The sequence below is a fragment of the Eufriesea mexicana genome, unplaced genomic scaffold (assembly GCF_001483705.2).
Source record: "Eufriesea mexicana isolate 0111107269 unplaced genomic scaffold, ASM148370v2 scaffold2665, whole genome shotgun sequence".
Lineage (NCBI taxonomy): Eukaryota > Metazoa > Arthropoda > Insecta > Hymenoptera > Apidae > Eufriesea > Eufriesea mexicana.
In genome coordinates this window covers 589,991-613,281 of record NW_016910743.1, presented here as the reverse complement: position 1 = coordinate 613,281, position 23,291 = coordinate 589,991, and the positions used below count along the sequence as shown (strand labels likewise).

At 29.8% G+C, this 23,291-nt stretch overlaps 1 protein-coding gene across 1 annotated transcript in view; it reads right to left on the bottom strand.

Moving 5' to 3' along the window:
* Atg16 (Autophagy-related 16) overlaps positions 1-1,615 on the bottom strand; it is a 101,796-nt gene extending 100,181 nt beyond the window's left edge. Inside the window, exon 1 of the mRNA XM_017904118.1 lies at positions 1,498-1,615. Coding sequence (XP_017759607.1) covers positions 1,498-1,588 — 91 coding nt within the window. The 5' untranslated portion in view covers positions 1,589-1,615. The remainder of the gene's footprint in view (positions 1-1,497) is intronic.
* Between the last annotated feature and the right edge of the window lie 21,676 nt (positions 1,616-23,291).

The window sequence follows — 23,291 nt, the reverse complement described above, 5'->3', positions numbered from 1 at the left end:
GTAATTTTTTTATCATCTCAATCCCAAGATCTGCAATCATGTATATTCAAATTGATATAAACAGAATTAATTAACAAAATTATTTATTTATAAATATGGAATAATATATTAATTTATTTTTCCAATAAAAGAATTTTACTGAGCCACTATCACCATGATTGCAAAAAAGAAAATGGTCACTTCAAATAAAGAACCCACGATATTTATAAAAATACTTTAGAAAAATACTTACACAGATTTACAGTTCTACAATAATTAATAATAGAATCGTTAATGAACCCTATACTAAATTTCCATAAATTACTTTTTCGATCATCTAACTGAAGATGATCCGAATCTTGTGATCTGCAATCTCATATATTCAAATTGATATAAACAAACTTAATTTACGTAGAAATAAATTTAGAATAAGAAATTAATTTATTTTTCCAATAAAAGAATTTGACTGAGTCACTAAGATATTACCATGACTGAAAGAGTGAAAATGGTCACTTAAAATAAAGGTCACGATATTTATAAAAATACTTGCATACGTTCACAATCCTACAATAATTAATAATAGAATTTTTAATAAACCCTATACTAAATTTCCATAAACCACTTTTTTGATTATCTAACTGAAGATGATCCAAATTTTGTAATCTGCAATCTCGTATATTCAAATTGATATAAACAAACTTAATTTACGTAGAAATAAATTTAGAATAAGAAATTAATTTATTTTTCCAATAAAAGAATTTGACTGAGTCACTAAGATATTACCATGACTGAAAGAGTGAAAATGGTCACTTAAAATAAAGGTCACGATATTTATAAAAATACTTGCACACGTTTACAGTCGTACAATAATTAATAATTGAATCATTAATGAACCCTATATTAAATTACCATAAACCAATTTTTCGATCATCTAATAGAAGATGATCCGAATCTCATGATCTGCAATAACGTATATTAAAATTGATATAAACAAACCTACTTTCCCTAGAAACAAATATAGAATAACATAATAATTTATTTTTTCAATAAAAGAATTTCACTGAGTTGCTAAGATATCACCATGACAGCATGAGTGAAAATGGTCATTTAAAATAAAGAACTGGAGATGTTTATAAAAATACTCGCACACGTCCACGTATCCACGCAGACATTGAACATATTGATTGATAATAGAATCGGTAATGAACTCTATAAGTTGCTAAACTTCCATAAACCAATTCTTCTATCATCCAACTAAGGGTGGTCTTAAACTTATGATCCTACGGCGTACACAGAGCAGCGACCAGATACGCGTTCCTTTTATTGTCCCGAGTCGCCGGTAAGTGTATTAGCATTATTCATGACTAATGGGAATAATGAGGAGCGTGATTACCGGTAATGCCGTACATTATTTTCCGTCTATAGCGCAACAACGTTCCGGTTACGGTTAAGGATAAACGTACGCCGTTGGACTGTGTACGCTAAACGTCACCTATTTGTTTGGCACTGCTTACTTACACGCTTTGCTACGCAGGTCCCAAATTTTTAGGGTACGATCGTGACTGCCGGTAACTACTTTTGAAGGCTCGCCAAGAAACTTTGCCGCCATCACCTTCCCGCAGTGGCCCGTTAGAGTGTGCTGAAACAGAAATGGAAATGCCGTTTTGGAACATTTACCAACACGTTCCGCGTGATAATACGGTCGTTTGTAATGTACGTGACGTATTAAAAAGGTTAGTAACAATTGCCGCGATTTCGATCCACTGGCGAGCATACTGTCGCGGCTTCGAAATGCCGGAAATTTTGCTCGATGGCCTGAGTTATTGAAAATTTTCGATTAAATTCGGTGTAGTTATAATGATCTATAACGTCATAGGATTTGGACGTCACTGGATTATAGCTCTTTGTTATCGTTTTATTTTACCTCATTAAAATACCATTGTGTCGATGATAAATACTGACATGCACGTGTTTGTATTTTTTAAATTCTATTGAAATCGATTTTATATTATTTTATTTATTGTAATAATTTCGTGTTTATGTTATTTATAAGTTATTCGTTATTATTATTCATTATTATTAAATTGAATTATATATTTTTATTATCTGCGATTATTAAATTGTATTATTTATCATTATTTACTGTGCTTCAATCCTGTTATTACTATTATTTATTATTACTTATTATTTAACATTTATTAAACAATTTATTTATCACTTATTATTTATATTTATATTATAGAATTATAATCGATTGTACTTTACTTTTGCGAATAAATAAAATTCGAACTATTTGAGATTAAAATGGGCAGTTTCTTCTTACAAAATTAGGAGGTTGTATATTTTTCAAATTTTTATTCGTTATATTACACGATATAATATCTAACGAAGGTTTCAAAAAACAGAAAGTCACTGTGTACTGTAATTATTACGGGAACATACGAATTATGTAATACAAATATAGTTAACCATCAATTGTTAGTAGTTTTAGCAACGTCATTGTATATGGAAAGTTGTGGCAGAGTTCTACCACTTTATTCATTAATTATTTATAACTTTACGGTATAATAAATGCAGAAAACTCCTGCCACCAACTGTGACGTTTCTTAAGTTAATTACTCAAATCTAGAATCAGCCCAGGTAAAGTATCAGAACTTTTCCACAGATCTAATAATCCAATAAGGAGTTTGTAAAATCTGAACCAACTTTAGACGTATTAAATGCTGTAACGAAATATGAGAAATTTCATGCATTACGGTAGAAAATTCATTTTTAAATAGAGAGAAAGAAAATAAATTTGTAAAGGTACATCAAATGTTACTACGACAAAGAAATTCAGAAAAATCCATAAAATTTTACTGCAACAATAAAAAATGTACATTAAATATCTGAACTTAAATATTTAAACTTAACTTCGTTATTGTAAATATTTCGTTTATAGTAAAGTAAAATACGACGTGAAATCCACTGAAATTTTTAGTGAGGAATACGTGGAATTGAAATTGCAAGGTAAAACAGTTACGTCGTCATTCTATGCAAGACGCAACGTAATTTGTGTTACAACCGCAGAGGCTTAGCTCTCTTCGAGAGTTCATACCGGATTTCTTTTTCATGAAAATTGAGTTTGAAAATCCTCTGAGTATGTGCAGAGTCAACAAAGACACCTCAGCGACTCCACGTGTATGCTGCTATTGGGCTTCAATATAATATTCTCCGAAATATGTGTATTAACAGAGAAATTTTCTTGAAAAAGCGAATAATTTCTGGTACAATAAATATCGAGAATACATTAAAATATTCATCAAAAACATAATGCAACGTGTGCTACCTTAGAAAATAATACAGATTAAACGAAGTATTATATAGTTGTTTTATTTACTGCATTTATAAATATTGGAATAGTAAAAGAAAAATAATTTAATGAAAACAAAAATTAAAATTAATCGTATCTAACTAAATAATTATGAATTTTACGATGTTTAAAAGAATTTGAAAAATTAATTTTCTATTCAGCATCTTTTTATTAATCGGTATAAAATTCGTTATAGGACTTTGATATATTTCCTGAATTTTCTTTTTTAATTACGAAAATAAGGAAGAAATTATTAAATTAAATTACTTTACTAAAATAAGTATATCAATCAAAGTTATGTTAATCAGTAACTTGATTTCAAAGTAAAAAGAAAAATCCGTGACAAAAATAATATTTGTAAATTTCGTTATAATTAATACCTCCATTACATTACTTTTCTAAAATAAGTATATCGATCAAAGTTATGTTAATCAGTAACTTGATTTCAAATTAAAAAGAAAAATTCGTGACAAAAATAATATTTGTAAATTTCGTTATAATTAATACCTCCATTACATTACTTTTCTAAAATAAGTATATCAATAAAAGTTATGTTAATCAGTAACTTGATTTCAAATTAAAAAGAAAAATCCGTGACAAAAATAATATTTGTAAGTTTCGTTATAATTAGTACCTCCATTTCAAATTTATTAAGCCAAATTCAACAATAATCGTTGAAGCTCCGAATTTCGAGGGAATTGCATCAACAACTGGAATAACAAAAATATGTATTTAACTGATCACGATAAATACAGAAAATTAATACGAATACGAGTAGAATATTTCAATTGTTAATGCCAGCATCAACCTCGATTACGCAGTTACATGACTTTCATCAAATCAGTGAATATAATTTCGTGTTACGTGTCAATACTTATATTAATCTCGATTGGCACTTCAAAAAATAATCTTAATTTAAATTGTGTTAATCATTTTAATTTCAACCTGTTACTGCCGTTTACCCACATACGTTGCACTGGTCGAATTAAATATTTAAATAAGGCGATTTTTAATTTATTATAATATACCGATATCACGAATTTCATTAAATCAATTAACAGTTTTAATCTGTATTTTTATTATTATCCTTAAACACTATTACGCTAATATTGTTATTTACTTAATTATATTAACCTGGTATTAATACTGCTTATGCGATATGTGCACGTGCATTATAGGCATTTAATGAAAATTTTACGTAAATTAAGAATCAGTATTTATACAGCATTAATCCGTAGAAAGTGAAAATAAAAATTTCTACAACATATTTCATGGGATAATCTTATGCCGATTTATTTCCTTTCATATAAATAACAACGTATATATGTATATAATTAACTTAATTTCACGAGAGATACTCGCATTGCGACTCAATTACGGAAACAGAATATTTTCATTTGATATAATTATTAATATTAATGGAATAATTGTGTTTAGTTTGTTTTGAATTAAGCAATGGGAAGCCGCAATAATAATAATGTATATTTAATCGATAATTAAGTTTATTGCTAATCAAAGTATGATCAGTTTGTTCCGATAGGTGAGAAATACCTGGGATATAAAGTAATTACTTACATCGAGCATTAATCCATTTCAACCGTGCATTAGAATTATTTGATTAGTAAATTTTATCTATTACCTTATTTCCAAGATAATTACACAGATATTATTCCTATAATAAATACCTTTATGAAAAGCCATTAAGAAATGCTAATATCTTCATAAGGAATTCAAATAATAAACAAAAATAAAAAATAAAGGAATCCCAAAAATAATATATCAAATATATCGAAATATATTTTGAGTAAAATTAAAAAATTTGGGTATTTTAGCTGATTTAATAATTCAATAATTCAATAATTTTTAAATTTTCAATTTGTATCAGGATTGAGTTAAATTAAAATTGAATTATTGAATTATTAAATGAGCTAAAATATAAAAATTTTTTAATTTTACCCAAAATTGACCCAATTTAAAAATTAAAGAATTAATATATTAAATGACGAGCTAAAATTTTTAAAAATTATCCCGATCCTGGTGCAAATTGAAAATTAAAGTATTAAATTATCAAATGATGAGGTAAAATATAAAATTTTTTAATTTTATCCAAATTTGACCCAATTTGAAAATTAAAGTATTAAATTATTAAATGATGAGCTAAAAACTATAAAACCCAATCTTGGCGCAAATTGAAAATTAAAATATCAAATTATTAAATGAGGTAAAATATAAAAATTTAAAAATTTAACCCAAACTTGCCCCAATTTGAAAATTAAAGTATTAAATTATTAAAAGATGAGCTAAAGTATCAAAATTTTATTTTACCCAATCCTGAAGCAAATCGCAGATAAAACTATTAAATAATTTATTGATCAACCAAAGCATAAAAATATTAAAATTACACCGAAAATTGGTAAAAAAGGAAGAAAAAATTGCACACTAATAAACAATTAAAAGGACAGAAATTATTGTCGCGACCCTTCTTCGGGGAGCTGCATAATTTAACGAATCCCGATGGAGTGAAACAATCATTCCGATGATTAATAGCCACGTGTACATTTTATGAAAGCACTTTACCCCTTCCACGCGTATTTTCATCCTATAAAACTTGTTACCTGGAACATTTCAGTAACGAGGGTAGGTGAATTATAAATACAGTTTCGTCCGCTAATTCGCGAGAGAACCTGTCATCGTCCACTAAAAACACCAACGTGAGAAAGTGGCGATGGTGTGAGTAACACGGTTTACTATCTTCCATTGACGCTTCTAAACAATAAAAGAGCGAGATATAAAGGCTAATAAAATTATCCGACACATGGCCTGTCCTCTCTGCCACATCGTTTAATGGTAAAGAATTCAAGCGTAACGTCGACAACGAAAACACGAAGAACTCGAGGGCTCTTTCCCCGGATAGGGGGCGCTGTGAAAAAGAAGACTTCGCCAATTTCAAGGTACACGAGCGTCGGGGCTCTTGAAAAATGTCCTAATGTAAATTAATGGACCAGAAGTTTAGCCAGAAGGGCTCTAACGTGAAAGAAACACAGGTAGGAAGAACACAGCGCACACCTACGTTATGCGAGTCAAGGAAGAACTTTTTCCGCCACCATGAAGGAGGGTGAAGGATAAGAGAGAGAAAGAAAGAGAGAGAGAGAGTGAACCGAAGTATACCATAATCTAACGTCTCGAGAAGTTGGTGGAAAGTGCAGAGGTGAGTTCCCGTTTCTTACAGGAGCATTAAACGATCCTCTGGTACCCCCCTCCCCCCAATTGTCCTCAAACCCAACAAGATTCGAACTTACGATTGTCCGACTTTCCGCCATACTTATCAGATTCGACATATTTCTTTTTTCCCTCCTTCTTTCGCCTTCGTTACCCCCGAATTAGCTAAATAGTTCAATTACGAAGTAATTTTAAAGAAATTTCAAGCAGAAACTTATTATCTCACCTCTGCCAACGTTTCACTCAACTTTCAGCCTTTCTTGGGATATTCAATTTCTTGTAGGAAGCGCAGGTCGTTTTATTTCACTGGATAAATTTATTATGTCACAGAAATTATGCAATTATAACAGTTAAATTATGACGACACTTTTTGGTGAAAAAAACTTTGACTTTTTAATAAAATTCATATTAGACGTAACAATAAACATACAACAGAATTGGAAATTAAAGAATATTTAAATTTGATATTAAAATAAAAATAATGAAATTTGTAGAAAGTTAAGGGGGGACTTTTGTGTAGGACCCTGAAAATCTACGTATTTTAGGGAATTTTTTTTCGACGACAGTAGTTATTGTCATTTTAAAAACTATGTGATTTTATTAAATAACTATAAAAGTATAAAAATTGTGTTTTTTAAATTCTATTGGAATCGATTTTATATTATTTTATTTATTGCATTAATTTCGTATTTATGTTATTTACAAGTTATTCAATATTGCTATTCGTTATTATTATCTAATATTATTAAATTGAATTATTTATTTCGTAGAAATTTGTAAATACTTAAGAGGGGATATTTGTTTAAAACTCTGAAAATTTACGTATTTTGGGAAATTTTCTTTCGACGACAGTATTTATTGTCATTTTGAAAACTATGCGATTTTATTAAATAACTATAAAAGTATAAAAATTGTGTTTTCTAAATTCTATTGGAATCGATTTTATATTATTTTATTTATTGCATTAATTTCGTATTTATGTTATTTACAAGTTATTCAATATTGCTATTCGTTATTATTATCTGATATTATTAAATTGAATTATTTATTTCGTAGAAATTTGTAAATACTAAAGGGGGGACCTGTGTTTAAAACTCTGAAAATCTACGTATTTTGGGAAATTTTCTTTCGACGACAGTATTTATTACCATTCTAAAAACTGTGCGATTTTATTAAATAACTATGAGTATAAAAAGAATTTTTTCACATTTTAGTAAATGTTGCAATTTGAAGTATAAGAGCATATGTATAGCGCCTTCATAACGAAATTTAAAATTGGCGGGTGTCTCCCACCTACTCGATCAAAATACTAATAAAATCAATTTTCTTACTCTTTATGAACGTAATTAGTCAATGAACTTTTAAAAATTTTCAAAAGTTGAAAATTGTTAAAATTAGGTCACTTTGAAGAAAAAATCGATGATACTTGCATGGAAATAAAATAGAACGTGGAATATGAATTAACATTTTAAAAATTTGTATTCAACAATAAAAGTTAAATAAAAATTGCAGACCTCGAATAATTAACATTTTAAGATTAGACGAATGTGTAACGTCATTCACCATTTTGAAATTGATTTAACGTGATTATTCGAAAGATCGGGGAGAGATATACGACAAAAGAAGGCGAAGCATGTTAGTAGCTGGGCAATAAGGACTTATGGATAGTAAATCGTCAACTGAGGTCTTAAATAACCATATATTGCAAATGAATCCCAGCAAGAATGCGATAAAATTTTAATGTATTGGTTAACGAAGGAACAGAGAATTTATTGTAGCCTATGTTCAAAAATTGCCTTCACTGTGCTGTTTCACTATTGCTATAGTATCGTGGACATAGGATGTATGTATGATTTTAAAGGCTTAATTAAAATGTAACAATATTTGAATTCTAGCAATAAAATTAATAAATTTATTTGACACGATAATAAAATAATGGAGCATGACTCAACGAATTTTGTGACGCATATATTATGATAATGAATTACATACATATGTGTGTGTGTGTGATGAATTGTAGCAAGAAGTCAGATTTAATTGCAAAACATATCATAATGACCGATCTAGATATGAATTTTTCTGTTTATAAAGTAACTTCCATATTGTGATTTATATCAATTTATAATTCTAAATTTTGCTGTGAAAAAAGGAACGATTATGTTTGTGAAGAATTATATCAACCTTGTCTAATAAATCAAATGTGCATATACGGGTATATTCTATTATGGCAGTGATTTTCAACCTTTTTCTTCTTCTTCTTCTTCATCTACGTCGCATCGACTGCGGGGTCATTTTTCACACGTGTTTATCACTTTCAGCTAATTGAGTACGTTTCTCGTGCAATTTTAGTCCATTAAGACTATATCGGATTTTATATCGTATCAACCTCTTCTATCACATGGCACGGATAAATTAATAAAATTCTACAGCACATTAAAAAATGTAATATATTGTATTTGAAAATAAAAGTAAAAATATATTACATAGATACTATATGAAAAATAAATTGTATTATTTTGTTGGGTTAACTATTTGAAACTATATGACGTTATATTTAAAACTAAAAATAAAAACAAAAATATATTGTACCATATAAGTATCATACAAAATATATATTACACTATGCCATATTATATCTTGAGATGAGGTGGTAAAAGAAATAGTTGACAAAATTTTACAATATATTAAAAAATATATTATTTTGTATTTAAAAATAAAAATTAAAATATATTCTAAAAAAAAATAAAAACAAAAATATATTGTACCATATAAGTATAATATAATACAAAACATATGTTACACTATACAATACTATATCTTGAGCTGAGATGGTAAAAGAAATAGTTAATAAAATTCTACAATATATTAAAAAATATATTATTTTGTATTTAAAAATCAAAATTAAAATATATTACATAGATATTACACAAGAAATAAATTTTATTATTTTTTTATGTAAACTATTTGGAAATATATGAGATTAAATTTAAAAATAGAACAAAATATATTCTACTATATAAGTATTATATAAAATATATATCACACCACACCATATTTTATCTTATACTAATACGGTAAAAAGGAATAATATAATTTGAAATATGAAATTCATTAAACAGCTATTATTGTTTTGGATGTTGCAATTTTTAATTTAATTAGAGAGGAAATTTCAGAAAAAGAAGATTAGTGTTTCAAGCTAGATAGTCAAACGTTTGTTAAAAATATTTTCACGGCACACCTAAAAATTCTTATGCCATACGAATGTATCATACTGTTTGTAAATCACTGTAGTATAGTATTACGTGACAGTTACCTACGAGTCTTCACGGTTGATCAAGATGCTTTATGAATGTTTGCTTGGAGATCCAAATATTATAGGTTATGTTCAAGCAAAGGAAGATCTCCTTCGAATACAATAGGGAGAAATTCGTTATTAACAATTCCTATTCGATTACTAGAGGATCATAACGGCAACTGTATGAATAAATCAAATACAAACTTGGAAATATATATATACAAATACATACTTAGATACTTCACGAAGAATAAGCAAATATAGGTAATAAAGACTTTTCCAGCAGATTTACTTGTAATGTAATTAATTTTACTATGATTAATTTACTACGAGTTTCAAACGCGTGGTGTATTCATGATCGTGGACGAGCGTAAGCAGGATTTATAAGCGCGCGAAATTTGAATACGATGGATTGTGGTAAAGGGAACGCTACAACTATATAGTCCATATTAAATATATTACACAGATTTATTCAGTAATATGATCCTCCTCGAATGCTATGAACAGTAATACTTGTCGGTGTTTGAGATATTCTCTGACTACCTTTAATTATTAAATACAGACCCAAGCCGTTTTCTGTTGGTTTACCTAACCTATATGTGCTCTTACTCCATGTCGTGTTATTAATAATTTTGATAAATTTTCCTACATCTATATCACGAATCAGTTTCAAGAGATAAAGAGGAAATAAATAAGAGAAACTAGCAAGTTTGTAGTATTTTAATTAATTTGGTAAATTGATTTTATCTAATTAAATATTTGTATACTTTCTTTACAAGTTAAAATTTACACTATTTATCATATTAAACTTTTCTTAAAATTTTCTTTTGTTTAATAAAATCTCGAAATAAATTCGAATAAAAATATATTTTCCTTTCAAAACAGAAGTTATGATTTTAATAAGGAATTTCAATTTCTTCGGTAATTATAATAAATATAAATAAAATTGGAGTAAATCAAAATAATTGTATAATATAATTCTATAATACAATGAAATAAAAATGTATAAATTTTGTTACTTTCAGATGTATTTGAAGATTCACTTAACTCTGAACACTTAACTTGTATTAAAATAAATACAATATAAAATATTGGTAAATAGTGATTAAAATTAAAAAAGTCACAATCAAAATTCAAGAAAAAGTAAAAAAGTCAACTAAATATAATTATATGACTATGTTATTCAGATTCATGCAACAATTATAACATATTTAAGCTATTACTAAATATAAATATTAATTATAACATATTTAAACTTCAGTAAAAAGAACAATTTATATATTACTGCCTTCACAAAAAGATCCTGAAATGCAATTAACATTCAAACTTATCAACTCTGTGAAAACATTACCCATACTATGAAAACATTGCCAATAGCAGGATTCAACGTTGCTCAGCGATTTTCTCCGAGGAAATCGCAGTGCAACGATTCGCAAAGTGCTTTTATCGTCACAGCCTTAGCGTTCAGTTCTTTTCCTCTGGTGAGCATAAACAAGAAAGAAACGAAGGTTTTCGTGGATTCGTTGGCGTTTCTGTTTCGCTTGTGAAGCGTATTACATGCCTATGGAGCCGTACCCTCTTCGTTCCGAATCCACACGTTATGCATCGTTCTTAGAAGGTGCAGGCCAAGATTCACGAAATATAGCTGATATCGTCTTTTTACGACGGAGCAGCAACGGCGATGCAAGACGTGTACCAGATGCATCCTCGCAATAAAGGCATAAACTCTTTCGTAGAGTTCCGTCGAGGGTGAACCGCCGGCAAGATTCGAAGCAGAAAGGGGAATACTGCGAAAGAGAAATAGATGGATCCTCTGAGCTGTACGAAGGTTCAATTAAAGTCGGTAAAAACAGCAAAGAAGAACCTGGTAACCTTCCTGGAAGTAACTAGCGACCTCAGTTTTACAACCAGTGCGTTCGCTTCGTTTTTAAAGCCCATGACCGCGAATTGTATTCGTGTTTTGCCACTGCAGACACCTTTCAGGCCTCTCTCAACTATAGAAACTAGAGTAAATTTTATGTCACATATTATGTTACGATAGTCGTCGTTACAAGACAAAGTGACTGGTTTTTCAATGAAAATCTATTCCTAATTATTGGAAGTTTGAGTTTATTTTCTAAATATTCAAATCTTCAATTTAAAATCTTGAAATTTCGAAGCTTCCCAAATTTTCGTCACACGTCAAGCTTTCGTTACACGAATAAGTCAAAATACTTATTTTTTGTACACAAAAAGGAATACAATACAAATTTTTATTGGGGAACACTAGCACTCGAATTGTTTCTAAATCTAATTTATTTCCATTTTTACAACTGTGATACCGATTATAATAAAAATTCTTTCAGAAAATAATATTGATGACGACCAGATGAGATATCTATTTCTTTATTTTTATTTGACTTTGAAAATTTAAATTGGAATTAAATTCGATTAAAATTTAGAATATTCGAGGATTTCGAGGAATTTCGAGGTTTCGATTTTGCAAGAAATATATCTTCAGTTATTATCTCGAAAGAGGATAATTTGTGGAAAGGGCGAGATTCGTGAAGAATAGTTCGGTGTTATTAAGCGTCCATTATGATGAAATTGGCCACCATTTTGTTGACCCTGTATTGGACAGCAGCTCATGATACAATTAACACATTCTCTGCTACTGACGTACATGCTGCCTCGGTTCAATTATCTAAGTAATAACACTGCATACTTGTTCTTGTACGATTCGTCACAAAGGATTAGGTAGACAAACAAACGTAACCTATTATACGAACAGCATTAAAACGAAGATATTTCTCATGAAAGTATGCAGCTATTCGAGAAGAGAAATTGGTATTTTAGCAGCAGGAAATATATATAAGGCTATTACTGTCACATAAAGTATGTAGTTTATTAATCCATTAATGAAGTTATTTTAAATAGATGGAAAATTTAATATATAGAAATATTTATAATAAATAATATACTGTTATTTTATAAATGACTTTGCTGCTGTGCGTGATATATGCTGATTGTGCGCCATAATGGCCTCATATAGAGATGAATTTGAAAAACTATTATAATAGCCATTTACTGGCAAAAAGGTTAAACTTTACTATTAGTTGACTTTGACAATGAAATAAATATAAATCGTGATTTATGATGAGACATCGAATTAATTCCTGGAAATTTAGATAGCCTGACAAAAGTGTGTATAAATTATTATAAATGGAGTTCATTCATTTTCGTATCGAATATCAATTATTAATTTTTATTGAAATATATTGTTGCATTGACACTAATAAATCGTTATTCAATCTTGAAATTATATTTCAATTTATTGGAACATACTTCTAATATCACTTACTAATTTTTATTTTAGACACTAATGAAAAAAAAATATATTTCCTTTGAAAAATGGTATAATATAGTAAAATTATCTAATAGTAATATTATATAACAGAAATACTAATAGAAATAATAATAGTATTACGTCAATAACAGTATAACACTAATGAAAAAAAAAAAAATATTTTCTTTGAAAAATGGTATAATATAGTAAAACCATCTAATAGTAATATTATATAACGACAATACTAATAGGAATAGTAATAGTATTAGGTCAAAAATAGTACAACACAATTACTACACTATTAATAAAAGTAATAGTATAATTAATATTAATAATATATAAAACAATTAATTAATTAAATTATTACTATTATTAGACGTTATAACACTATTACTAATTACTACTATTATTAATTATAATAACGACAACTATTAAATAACATAATAGTAATAACAGTAGTAACATAGTTAATAATATATAGAACAATTAATTAATTAAACTATTACTATTATTAGACGTAATAACACTATTACTAATTACTACTATTATTAATTATAATAACGACAGCTAATAAATAACATAATAGTAATAACAGTAGTAACATAGTTATATAAATAAACTAAGAATAATAATAACATAATTATACAAAACAACTGATAATGATAATAGGAAAACATGTCATCAGTTGCAGATGAAACACGCTTTATTTTCGCACATTATCAATTACTGTCCTATCGCTAATCCTCCAATAGATAAAGTAAGGTTATGAAAGCGAATTATCAGTGACTAAACAGAAAAGAATTTCTCACATTTACTTTAATCGAAGCTAATAAATTATACAAAGCAGAAAATATTCGAAATCAAACTTCTCAATCTTCTTCTTTCGCGTAATTACAGTACTTCACAGTTTTTTGCCATCCTATTTCATACTTCAGTTACCAGAAGAGATAGGTTTGATGGTACGAAGATTTCAAAGAACTTCCCTCATTATTCCTATGTCCAAGAGCAATAAACACAGTGTCACGCGCAAATATGACGTTAATTAAAGGATGCAATTATAAAGTTGTTAAATAATTCAAAATATTATTCTTACTCGGCGATAGCAATGGCTGCCTATTCGCGATCCGATCGGCCTGGAGTTTCAGCGAGAACAACACGAAAATTCAGTTCCGGAGTTCGCAGGATAGAGACGAATGAATCAATTAGCGCAATTCTAAGTCATTGTTCCAGCAGCTCCATTGCAATACCATTCTCACGTATGCGTGACTTTGATTACGTGAGAAATACGATGATTAGATCCATTTAAATGGAATCGGTTTCATTCACTTTTCATGAACTTCATTCTCGATAGAAGGAACTTTTATAAAGCGTTTTCATTCGATAGAAAACACGTAATACCATTCAATGAATATAATACGATAATAATAATAATATAACATCGCGTACCGTGAATACGAATAAAAATTTTTGAATCATGAAAAAATATTTTTCCTAACCGTTTTATAATTCGTTTAATTCATACGGGGATGTTCATCGCGCTAAAAATGTGAATTGATATGAAATAATACGAGAGATCAAAGCATTTCTTGTGCCGGTTTATATCGAGTGTGCATAGAGCAAACGCATTCAGTGGATTTTTCATTTAAATGCCGAATTTTGTGATGCGAAATGCAATTTCTAAACTGGCATTTTAAATTTCACCTCATTCTGCTTGGCGATGATTACAAATGTTATTGGTATCGATATACGAATTTATTACTTTCGGCGCACAATAACATTATAAACTAACGTCAATTATTTATGCTTCCATTCGGTGGTTTATGGCGATAAAAGCGTATTAAAGCTACTTCGTAATTAAAATGAATATAAATTTTTGATACGGTACGATATTAGTGATTCCGAAAATGTCATTAATTACGCAACAATTTCTCGTTTCGTTCAGTCAACATTAAGAGCATCTATCTTTTTTACGACTCATTATCGAATTCTAAAGAGCATTCGGAATCAAATTTAGTACACAGATGGTAATAAAGATAGCAGTGCGGTGATTTATTTCAATCAAGTTTCCGTGTAATTTCACTTAGCATATAAGCTAAAATATTGATACAAATTTTCAAGTATATTATAGTCAAATAACATAATTATGACAATTATTACATCTTTTACAAAAATATAAAACAGATTTTATAATTTTATAAATTTATCGTAATTTGCTGTAACGATATCAATTATTTGAATTAAAAAATTAATAAATAAAGAACGTGATATTTTAATTGAAAATACTTTATTATGTAGATTCATCAAATTTCGAATATACTTTATAGAAAGTATAGAAGAAATGAACTTAAACACTGATTTAGCGAGAACAAGTAACCATAACTGAATTAGTGATTAAAATATCATTTAACAAATACAGTTATACTATAGTATAGCACTGTATGTGTACATATGTAAATACTTTATTATATAGGTTCACGAAATTTCGAATATACTTTATAGAAAATATAGAAGAAATGAACTTAAATACTGATTTAGCGAGAACAAGAAACCGTAATTGAATTAGTGATTAAAATATCATTTAACAAATACAGTTATTCTATATTATAGCGTAGCATACAGTATAGTATAGCACAGTACGTGTACATATGTAATACAGTATACTATAGCACAGTAAAAGTACATATGTGATACAGTATAGTACAGCACAGTACATGTACATATGTAATACAGTATACTATAGCACAGAAAAAGTACATATGCGATACAGTATACTATAGCACAGTACATGTACATGTATAATATAATACAGTATACTGTAGCACATTAAAAATACATATGTGATACAGTATAGTATAGCACAGTATATGTATATATGCTAACTATATATTAATAAAATATTATATAATTAATATTACACTATGTATATACTACAATACAATAGTGTATACTTATACCACTTACTATTACACTAAATTACGTGTTTAGTATCATAATAAATAATACAATGTTATATAATACGTAATAGTATATAATTACAGTATATAAAAGAATAATTTTACGATTTTTTATTATTCCAAACCATTATGAACTTTTCCAATTATTTCATATCATCCTCCAATAAGAACAACCACATCGGCTCTCCAACTTGCCATCCCTAACCTCAAAAAGATATGGAGACTACTTCTGCGACTGTTGACAGTCGTCTAACCAAGAATAACTCAGCTGACTGTGAACGCGTTACAGACGTAACCGTAACCATGACCATTCCATTTTCCCGAAGCAAGAATGCAATTGGAAGGCAAAAAGGCAGCCGGATCGTGTTTCGATACACGCAAATCGGGTGTTGTTAGCCGCAAAACAAACATCATCCACTTTCGCGGAAAACATCTCAGGTAGGACACGAAGGTTATATATGCGGTGCTCTAAGCAAACTTTACACATACTAGAATACTAGGCAGCCGAGCCAGCGACGGTTCTATAGCGTTCTCATCGTTTTTCACTGCCACTTCGTTAGTACAGCACGGCGTAGAGTGTTTCCGCGAAGCGGAATTCCGCCGCCTAACGTCCTACCATAATTACATCCACTCGGCCGATGTTTTCGTTTTGATTGGCGAAGGTTGTCGTAGCATGCTCGATACTTGATGAGAGAAGACCGGGGGAATCGTACCGCTCGTCGCTGCAAAAAGATGCCGGTACACGTGACTCAGCGACATCGTGAAATGTCGACCAACGACACGAGATATTGCCGTTTTATTGGTTTTCCTCGAAGATTATAGCATGTTCAGCTATTATATGGACTTTTACGCAGCAAAAAACACGACCATAAAGCGACACGGTGTAAAGTGGCAAGTGGCAAGTGAATGGTGAATAGTATACATAGTCGACTGGAAAATCAAATTAATTAGAGCCGCGTACAGAGAGGGGATCGAATTAATAACATGATCTATAAATTACCCGCGCGCGCGCGCACGGCTCTTGGTATAATGCGTGCTTTCGAATTACCGTGCGGCAGTATTTAAAATGGCGCGCGCACGCCGCGTGTACGCTGGAAAAATGGCGGCGTTTAATGACAACCGACGATACCCATTTCACGCTTCGCGGTATTTATCGACGCGTGTCCCGAGATTTGGTGTTGCGTTATATAGTTATACAGCGAAAAGAATGAGGCAGTTCTTTTAAATGAACATATCCGTTTATCGCAACGAAATACTGTAGTTATTTAAATTCACAAGTACCATACAGGTAATATTTCTTTCATTTACCAAAATCATACAGATAAATTATAAATACTGTGAAATTGTCGACACACATATAGACTTGCTGACAGCGAAAAGATTAACGTTCGCAAAGATACACGTAGCTGTAATAACATCTGCAATAAATTATTCGATCACTACAAATTACCTGAAATCTTTCACAGAATCAATGTCACCGATACCGTCATCTACAAGGTGTTCGAGTTAATAACAAATAAAAATCACCATGTGGCAATCACAAACGTCATGCACTGACGCACTCGAAATAGCATAGCACTGTAGAATAAAATAGAGAGAGAGGGAGAGGGAGAGAAAAATAAAAAGAATAAGAACGGGAACTCTTGTATAGGGTTGGAGTCACAGCATAAAGGTACTTGGTGAGGCTTTTATCGAAGAATACTTGGGCGCGACCCAAGTATTCAACTGCTCGACTACTTCTTCAACTCCTTTAGCTGCAGCCTAGTCAATCTATATTTTCAAGGCTGCAATGGTAGGAACACGGGAAAAGCCATTTCCCCTCTGCCATTCTTTCCTGACCTGTCCTCTGTCCTCCGCGGCGATTCGATATTGGTCACTCGGCGTCCTCTCATCTTTTATCCCGGTTATGGACATATATTCGAAAAATAAGGGAGGACATCCTGAAATGGCAATAAATTACGGTCGCCGGGTAAACATTCCCGTTTAATTAATCCCATTAACGAACCGCCATTTACCGAAATTGAGACATCCCGTTCGTCCCAATTGGATTATCATAACGGAATTTTAATAAAGGTATTACTGCTAAAATTACTGCAGCGAAACGTGGATCCTTGGTCCCTGAAGCGAGATAATACCGTATGGGTCAAATAGAAAATGAGGACAGGTGGGGATGCTTTTTAAAGACGACCAGGCCTTCTTCGTATCAAGCATCAGAGATAACGGGTCGAATATTCGTATACGTCGCGGAGTTTAAGGTTAAACCAACATTGCATCATTCCACGTCAGAAAGGGTGATTTGTCCCGTGGCGAGGATGAAAGGCATATCCTGAAGTTACGTGTGATTAAGTCCTAGGTTACGCAACGGCTGCAATTATTGCCTGTAATATCGTACGGTCGTGCTCAATGGATTCAGATGAAATGGCTCCCTGATCTTCGTAATAACACAAATGATTAGAAGATATTGCCCGAAGCGCGAGGATCTAACTAGATTCTAGACTAATGCCGGCTGCTGGTGCTTTCTAGTTTCATTAATTGAGCCAAGCATTAAATGTTCCACCGTCTTATTTTCCGCGTGCAGATACGAATTGGTCAAAACGATGGGCAAATGTTAGAAGGATGATTGCACCGGTGTAATTTTATTGGAAAGTTGAAATATAATGTAATCCTGAAACTGAACATAAACGAGACTTAGGTATCATTATCTGTACCGTGGTTACTTCTAGCTACTCCAGGCAGTAAATATGTCAACGTGTAATTTAATCAGTTTTAATAATTTAATTAAATTGTGTAATTGAATGAATAGTCAGGTGAATTTATTAGCGATAAATACCTGTCTCGGTGAAACAAGGTAGTGATTGATTTTTAAATAATTTGTGTATTTCTCGAGGAATATTCTTAAGAAACTTAAGAAAGTTTCTCGTGTGAATGTGAAATTTTGCAGTATAATTATGTAATAATACTGAAAACAATAATCCATGGAAAGATTAATAATACATTTATGAGAAGAAAAAGTTATTTTTTAAAAGAAATTTTCTCAAATCTAACAGATTTTGGTACAATGATATATATAATAATATTGAAAAACAAAATAATTCATAGAAAAGTTTATATTTAAATATTATATTTCTCAGAAGAGAAAATTATTTCCTCGAGAATTTTTCCAAATGTAAAAGATTTCAATGAAATATTGTAATTGTACTAAAAAGGATGATTGATAGAAAGATTAGTATTATATTTATGGGAATAAAAGGTTCTGAGAGTACTCTTGAAATATACTATAAATTTAAGGAACTTTAATAGAATCTCTGTTCTCTGACGAAATATTGTAACAGGTAGAAAAACCTTGGAAGAGAAAACTATGGTGTTCTACATTCCATCGTTTCATATTCTACCCATTTCTGAACGACCATATTTTCCTCCATGATTGAACGGTTCTCCTCTTCCTTGAATACTCACATACATTTATTCATAGAGACCACATTTATCATATTAAATGCATTATTGAGCACTAGAAAATCACTCGTTCAAACTTTTTGTTAATTGCTTTAATCAAATATGAATTATATTATTTATATCATCAACTACACTCATTAATCGTCGTCGATCAATTCAACCAGTTCAATCTCTGAAATTAATTCTATTTCTTAATCTCTGAATTTAATATAGCTCCTACATCAATTTTAACTATTCCAATGCGTTGATTAATCATTACCTACAAAATTATTAAAAGTAACTAAAAAATTGTAACAAAAATTAATTGTAAAACTATAATAACGAAATAAAATTAGAAATCTATAATTCGATTTTAACAGTATTACTGAATACTAGAAAATCGTTCGTTCAAACTTTTTGTTAATTACTATAACCAATTACCAATCACATTATTCATGTCATCAGATACACTCATTAATCGTCACTCTATTTAATCAGTTTAATCTTTGAAATTAATCCTATTTCTTAATCTCTGAATTTAGTATAGCTCCTATATCAAATTCAATTATTCTAAGAAGTTAATTAATCATTATCAACAAAATCATTGACAGTAATTAAAAAAATATAACAGAAATTAATTACAAAACTATAATAACGATACAAAACTACAAATCAAAAATTCGATTTTAATAGCATTATTGAATAATAGAAAATTGTTCATTCAAACTTTTTGCTAATTGCTATAATCAATTACGAATTATATTATTTATACCAACAACTACACTCATTATCCGTCGTCGATCAATTCAACCAGTTTAATCTGTGAAATTAATTCTATGTCTTAATCTCAGAATTCAATATAGCTACTACATCAATTTTAACTGTTCCAAGAAATTAATTAATCATTGTCAACAAAATCATTGAAAGTAACTAAAAAAACATAACAGAAATTAATTGTAAAACTATAATAACGAAATAAAATTACAAATGAACAATTCGATTTTAATAGCATTATTGAATACTAGAAAATCATTCGTTCAAACCTTTTGTTAATTGCTTTAATCGATTACGAATTATATTATTTATATCATCAACTACACTCATTAACTATTGTCGATCAATTCAACCAATTCAATCTTTGAAATTAATTCTATTTCTTAATTTCTGAATACAGTATAGCTCCTACATCAAATTCAACTACTTCAATAAGTTAATTAATCATTACCAACAAAATTATTAAAAGTAATTAAAAAAATATAACAGAAATTAATTACAAAATTATAATAATAACGAAACAAAGTTACAAATCAAAAATTCTATTTTAATAGTTTCTAGTACATTTCTATTTCTTTGTTAGGTATTTGTAAGTACCTATTTTAGCTATCATCTCCACAAGTCTCTCACTTCTTATGCTTTGCATAGCAGAAAATCTCCATCTACGGTATTCCGAGCATGCTGGAAAATAAGGAATATAGGAAACTAACGAAACTTGGGCATTTATCGTGAATATGATTTTTGCAGTAGCCTTTCGATCACTGGCATTGCGCCACACGTTACTTGGCGAACATGTCTCTCACGCATCAATGAAAACAAATGTTTACCGCTTCGTAGAAAACTTTGTCGAAGTGCAAAACGTAACGGAATCTTATGTGCTAAATATAGAGATGTCAACTAAAGCCAGAGATGCTATGAACAGTTAGAAACAGAATGTATAATCGTAAACAGAGTTCCACCTAACGTGACAGCAATGTCAAAAGTTAAGAAGTAGAAATGTGCCAACATATTGAAGAAGTGAAAACCCCTCGAGTTGTATTTTAATTCGTACTTCAATTGATGAGGATAAATAGTGAATAATAATGAGGAACAAAACTATACAAAATATTTTATTTCATTAATTACTATGCTAGTGAGGCTTTATAAAGCTTATTTATATTTAATGTAATTTTACATATGATAAGATTGATCGAATTTTAAGTTCATACAAATTTTAATTTTGACTAATCCTTGCTATTTAATTAATATTAACCTATTTTAATAGTTTAAATATTAATAAATTGAAATATTTGGATTCACTGAGCTATAATGTATGCATAAATACTATTCTTACTATTCTAGTCTTCTTATTTAAATTAATTAATGGCATCATTATCTGTTTCGCACTACTTTCCTCTATCAACTTTTATTCGCCTGTTAGATCACTGAGGTCATTGCGATCATTCCTGCCTTGCAAATACACTTCCAGATACGGAAACACCGTCCGTGTAAACTGAATTTGCGAACTTGCAGAAAGGACCACTTTCGAGCTAGATTTCTTCACTGAATTGGTCAATTCCTTTCATAAACTATTATTTAGATATGTCTAATTTATACTGTAACGTCTTTTATATATAATGTTCTCCATATAGAACTTGTTAAATCTACAAATGTATACTAATGGGGCTACCCGTAAATTATATATAAATAAATAAATATATATATAGATAATATATATAGATAATAATAATGAAGTAAGTAAATATATGCAAGTATGCAAATATTACTATAATTCAATAATAATTAATATTAATTTTGCTGAAAGTACTTGCCTATTTTTAGTAACTATAAAAGCTAAAAATTTGGAATTTATCAACCTCCTATAAATATTGCTTGGAATTAAAACTGAGCCAAGTCATATTTACTAAATGTAGATATCCAAAAAATGCAATATTCCTAAATTACAAAAATTCAGTATTACTAAAGTTACTAATTACCAAACATAAATCACTAAACTCACTCAGTATAACTACAACTAAATTGTAACAATAGTTATACATAACTGGAAGAACCATTCCAAACAAAACTCATTATGATCGAAGAAATGAAGTATCTGATGTTAAACTAAGAATTACATGGAGATGCCTCTGACATTTCAAAGTAATCTTAGTTTTACAAACTTTCATTCTTGCTCGTCATGTAATACAGTTCTGAAACGAATAAATTGACTTTAGATGCATTGATCTTGCAATATTATTTAAGGTTATTTACAGTCGTTTAAAGCCTCCCTTCGCTTGAACCGCTATCAGCAAGAGTTGGTTCGCTTCAAAACTTCAAAATGAACTTCGAAACCCCCAGAAGACGTTCTACTCGCCATCACAGTACGGATGTGGTTTGATGTTGCTCCTGTTTATAATGACCGCAGGGTTCGAGAAACGCTGAACAACATGTTTCCTGGCCGTTGGAGAGGAAGAGGAGGCACGATACTCTTCCCAAAGTCTCCTGATTTGACGCCTCTAGATTTCTTCTCCAGGGGCTTTACAAAGGATAAAGTTTATCCACGAGAACCCGCCGTTTCTGATAACACGATCCCAATTCCGCCACTGATGCTTGCCATCAAATTATCAGCATAAGTTTCGAAAAACTAGGGTTACTATCCGAAAACGGAATAAATCAACGAGTAAAATAATCCTGTTTCAAGCTTTCGAATAAAAAGGCGAAAAATTTTGTACATATTTAGAAAAGAGGAACTATATATATATATAATTTCGCAAGATTAAACCTTTGCACTCGACGACTTTTTCGTTTCAGAAAAATAGTTATTCGAAGACTTTCTGTCATAGAATCGACGATATTTTTAAAATGGTAAATAAGAAATCGTATGCAAATTAACACGTAGAATTATTTTACTTCGACATTCCAAGCATCGTTGAATAATTGTGAATTTGATATATTAATTAACATCCATCTTTTGAATTTGAT